Genomic DNA, 4,980 nt, shown 5'->3' on the forward strand with positions numbered 1-4,980 from the left:
CCCCCGTGGCTTATCAGCTGGGCATCCCCCATGGGAACTGGGGGTGGGTGGGGAGATTTCTGTCCTCACGTTTCCTCTAGCTGAGCTCTGCTCCAGTTCCCTTCCCCACTCCCGCTTTCCAGTCCTCTAAGGTACAGTTCTGAGGGCCTGGGGTGAGGACTTTGTCCTGTGAAGAGGGAGGGACTTCCAGAACTCCCTCACAGGGTGCCCTGAGGGACAGCTTGGCAGTGCCACAGCGGCCACCTCCCTGCACTTAGGAGCCTGCGGAACCCTCCCACGCCCAGGAAGCCAGACCCTTCCCTGAGCACATGGAGGGCACCCCAGGGGTTCTCGGCCGGGCCCCCACAGCAAGGCGCTGTTCCTGCTCGGCCAGCGCGCATCTTTAGATCCTGCTTAGCTTTGTTATAGGGTGTGTACATGTACCAGAGAGAGAAATCACCCCTGGAGCGGATGGCCACGCCGCAATCCCTTCTCTGTCCTCCTCTTGGGATCTTGGTCATGCACATACATGCGTCCAATGTGATTTTATTTTACTTTTGTAGAGAGGTTTTATTTATTTTTACTATAGGGTGTGTGCGCTCACCAGAAATGCATGCACTTGTGCCCAGCATGAGGTTTAATCCAGAACCAGGATTCAAACTGTGTTCAATCATGTGGGAGTCCAGTGACGCAACACAACCACTATGCCATCTGCTGGTCCCTTGCACCTGGTGTGATTTTTTTTTAGAGAGAGATTTTCGCTATAGGGCACGTGCACTTGCAAAAGAGACAGACAGAAAGCAAGAAATTACCTCCCAGGGGGATGGCGAGGCCACAATCCCTTTTACTTTTTTTTTTTTGAGAGGTTTTTGCCATAGGGTTGTGTGCTTGCCAGAGACAGAAAGCGAGAAATCACCCCCCGGGGGGGTGGCCACACCGCAATCCCTTCTCCATTCTCCTCGGGATCTTGGGCATGCGCACACTCATGCCCAGCGTGAGTTTAAGCCGCCAGGTCTAGGACTTGAACCGCAGTCAGCTTCATGGGAGTCCAGTGATATAGTCATTATGCTAACTGCTGGTCCCTCCTTTTACATTCTCAACTAAGAATTTTGGGGAACTCATGCACACATGCTCAGCATGAGTTTCAAGCCACTGGTCCAGAACTCAAACCGTGGTCAACATGTGAGAACCCTGTGCCGTGACCACTACACCATCTCCTGGCCTGAACCTAATACTTTTTCTTGGAGAGATTTACACTATAGGTGCATGCACTTGCCAGAGAGACAGAAAGTGAGAAATCAACCCCAGGGGGATGGCCACACACCATACTCCCCCTCTATTCTCCTCTTGGGATTTTGGGCAGGCGCACGCATGCACACACACACACACACACACACACACGTGCCTGGTATGATTTGCAAAATGCCAGCTCTGGAATTCAAACCGCCATCAGTCACGTGGGAGTCCAGCACCTTAACCACTATGCCACTGCTGGCCTCCCAATACATTTCTTAAAAAGAATTATTTAATTTTATTTATTCATTCTTTTTTTTTTTTTTTTTTTTAATTTGACCAGATAGAAACACACAGAGAGATGGAACCAGCAGTTGGTGTAACGGCTATGTCACTAGACTCCCATGTAGTTGACCATGGTTGTAGTCCTGGACCCTGTGGCTTAAACTCATGCCGGGCACGTGTGTGTGCCCAAGATCCCAAGAGGAGAATGAAGAAGGGATTGCAGTGTGGCCATCCCCTTGGGGGTGATTTTCTGCTTTCTGTCGAGTACACATGCCCTATAGCAAAAACTTCTAAGAAAGAAAGAAACAAAGAGAATGAGAAAGCAAGCCACCAGGTCCAGGACTTGAACTGTGATCAACTATGTGCAAGTCCAGCACCCTTAACCACCACACCACCTGTCAGCTCCCTGATAAGCTTCTAAATGCAGGTTCTCCACCCTCATGTTGGGGAGGATGACTTGGCTCAGCTGTTTTCCTGGTGGCTCCAAAATTCCTCTGGTGGTTGGGACTGCTGGCCACAGCCTGGCTCCCTGGGTGGAGGATGGACACCCACCAAGTGGCTACTGACAACCCCTCACCCCCTGGGGGCCAGCTTGTTAAAAGGCAGGTTTGGGGGCGGCCCAGCCCAGCGTGGAGGCAGGTGAGGGTCCACGATCTGCGTTTCTACGATTCATGGGTGATTTTGCTGTGGAACCCTCCAGAAACATAGTTCCAGAGGCAGTGACAGCTTTGAATGTGGGGGCTGGTGAAGGTGGATGAGGTACCCCAGCTTCCACCCAGTTGTCACCTGAGAGCCAGGCGCCTGGCAAGACCCCCGACTGGGAGGGAAGCTTGTGTGGTCTTGGGAGCCAGCAGGCTTTTCACACGCAGGAGGGTGTTGGACTCAATGGGCAGCCCCAGCTTCAGGCTCTATGGCCTAGGTGGGATGGCCGAAACCAAGGTCAACGGACTGTGGCGGGTCATCCGTGAGACCTGGAGCGCTAGTCTTCCGAGCCGGAGTTTCCGGGGCTGGTCGGGGTCTCTACCAAGGTGAGGGTGACTGCAGCGGGACGCTGTGGGCAGAACCGGCTGAGAACAGCGGATTCAGCAGCAGGTGGAGCGGGGAGGAGCGTTGTTCCCCCTAGGCTAGGGCTGGCGGTTCGGGGAACAGAAGCGCCCTGCTGGGCGGCGCTGGACGCGGGCAGGCAGGGCACGTCACGGCAGGGTCCAGGCCACAGTCCTTCGCCCCCCCTACCCCCACCCCGCCCGGTGCTCCGGGACCCATTCCGCACCGCCCCCTGGCGGCGGCGCTCGGACTCACAGGCCTCCGCGGATGCAGAGCAGAGCGCCAGGCTGTCCTGGGTGGGGTCGCAGGTCGGCGGAGAACACGCCCAAGGACGTCGTGATGGGAGCCCCCACCCCTGGGAACCGACGATCAGGCGCTGTAGCGCCCCACCAGCCCCCCAGGTCCAGCTGGGGCAGTCCCCTCCGGCGTAGGGGCTGCTGTGCCCAGGATGCTTCCCCTTAGCAGGCGGCCACGCCCACAGCCAGCAGAGGCAGGAGGGACAGCAGGAGGGGCAGGGGCCGCCGACCAGCCGCCTTATTGATCTCGCAGGGACAATCGCAAGTTCCGGACTTGGGGGTCGCTTTGGGGTGCCTGGGAACGTGAGGACCAGAGCTGGGGGCGGGGCAGTCCAGCCACTTGGGCCCCATGGGCTGGGGGGAGTCCGGCTCAGCCTTGATGGTCCCCTTGGGAAAGCGCCAGTAGTGGGTGCCTTTGAAGAAGTAGGTGTCACCTGTGGAGAGGAGACGGGGTCTAGGTCCAGGCCCGCCCCGCTCCGCCCATCTGCTGCCCTGGGCTTCTCCGAGGTCTTTCCAGCCGCCCCGCGCCCCCATCCTCGATCCCCCACAGGCACTCCCCACTCCCAAGACCAGTAACGTGGATGCGGGGCTCCTCCCGCGCCCCCCACCTGTGTTGCTGACGGTGACATCATCTGGGGCCGGAGGGGCCCCCTCCCAAAGACTCAGGCCGCGCGGGGAGCAGGGGGCCGGGCGGCCAGTACCGCTGGCCGCGGATCAGGTAGGTCTTTCCATTCAGCGGCCACGAGAACACGGCGTCCACCTCCTCGCCCGGGGGCAGCCCCAGCTCTGTGGGCGGCCGCGCTGCACCCTCCAGCTGCCGGTCCCGGAACACCCAGAACTGGGGGCCTGCAGGGGGCAGCCTCGTGATCAGGGTGAGCCCCCGCGCGGCGAGCCCGGCCGCCCACCCCCACTCACCGCTGAAGAGGAGGATCCGGCCGTCCTGAGGCCGGGCATAGGCGGCCTGGACCACGCGCACCTGGGCGGGCAGCCCCTCCCAGAAGCGGTGCAGACGCGCGGGTCTGGGGGACACCAGCTGTCCTGAGGGCTGCAGGCGCCAGAACCAGGGGCCTGGGGAAAGAGAGGCAGGTCTCCCCAGGGGCCTGGGCAGCAGATGGCAGGTCTCCCCAGAGCTGTGGCGGCAGGCCTGGGTCTCTCTCCCAGGGTTGGTGGCCGTGAGCATCAGGGCCAGGGTGACCAGCTGCTCCAGGCTTGCCTGGGACCTTTCGTTTTTAGCACAGGTCACACCTCCCTCTGGTTGCCCCGAGTGGAGGAAGCAGTGTGGGAGCAGTGCCACGTGAAGTGACTCACCTTTGAAGAAGAAGGTCTCCCCCCGGATGTTGGCGATGGCGTCGAAATTGCCGTCACATCGATCTGGGCTGGGGACAGAGGTTGGGGGCTCAGCCTTTCTCACTTTCTCACGGAAGGTCACCCAAGGTCACACAGCTGCTGGGGGACTCACCTGTCCGGGGGCAGGGCCGGGGGAGGGGGAGGAGGAGAAGCCAGGGGTTTCCGCGTGGGCTTGTCATTTGGGGTTTGGGGCGCCTTCCCTGTGGGAAGTCAGACAGGGGTGGGTTCCCAGCCCTGCTAGAGCCGCCTGGCAGCTCCCCCAGGCCCCGCTCCCGGCTATCCCTACCGTAGAGCTGCTGCAGGCCTTCGCGGTCGTCCTGGGACAGGCGGAACTTGTCAGGGTCGCCCACTGGGCCCTGGTAGAAAGGCCTCATGATGGAGTTGGGGGCTGAGGAGTGGCCCAGGCCCAGGGCGTGGCCGAATTCGTGGACAGCCACAGCAAATAGGTCAGTCCCCTCCCCATCTGCAGAGAGGACAACCGGGGCTGGAGCTGACAGCCCAGGAAGCCCCGGGGGTGGGGGATGTGGGGCTCACTGGCCACCAGGCCCTGCGGAGGTGGTGTATGCCTCTGCGCTCAGATGCAGTCCTGTGTGGCACGCAGACTCGGGCTGAAGGGCAGGAGAGCTGTGGGTGGCGGAGGGAGGGGAGACTGCACACGGAATTGGGGGGGCAGGACCTGGGTGCAGAGAGTTCCCTCCAGCAAGTCCCTGCCTCGGAGCACCCCTGCTCTGAGCTCAGATCCGTGGTCACATCTGCTGCCACCGTAGGTTGCCTCCTCGGTGCCCAAGACCTTCCG

General features: G+C 60.5%; 1 protein-coding gene across 1 annotated transcript in view; it reads right to left on the reverse strand.

Annotated features, from left to right (window-relative positions):
- Window positions 1-1,775: 1,775 nt before the first annotated feature.
- The window catches only part of MMP25 (matrix metallopeptidase 25), a 12,502-nt gene continuing 9,297 nt past the window's right edge, over window positions 1,776-4,980 (reverse strand). Inside the window, 8 exon segments of the mRNA XM_027766147.1 lie at window positions 1,776-2,548; window positions 2,797-3,271; window positions 3,446-3,531; window positions 3,533-3,683; window positions 3,753-3,905; window positions 4,146-4,213; window positions 4,297-4,384; window positions 4,471-4,647. Of these exon segments, the coding sequence (XP_027621948.1) occupies window positions 3,000-3,271; window positions 3,446-3,531; window positions 3,533-3,683; window positions 3,753-3,905; window positions 4,146-4,213; window positions 4,297-4,384; window positions 4,471-4,647 (995 nt within the window). The 3' untranslated portion in view covers window positions 1,776-2,548; window positions 2,797-2,999.

Source organism: Tupaia chinensis, unplaced genomic scaffold (genome assembly GCF_000334495.1).
Source record: "Tupaia chinensis unplaced genomic scaffold, TupChi_1.0 Scaffold141247_1, whole genome shotgun sequence".
NCBI classification, from domain to species: Eukaryota; Metazoa; Chordata; class Mammalia; order Scandentia; family Tupaiidae; genus Tupaia; species Tupaia belangeri.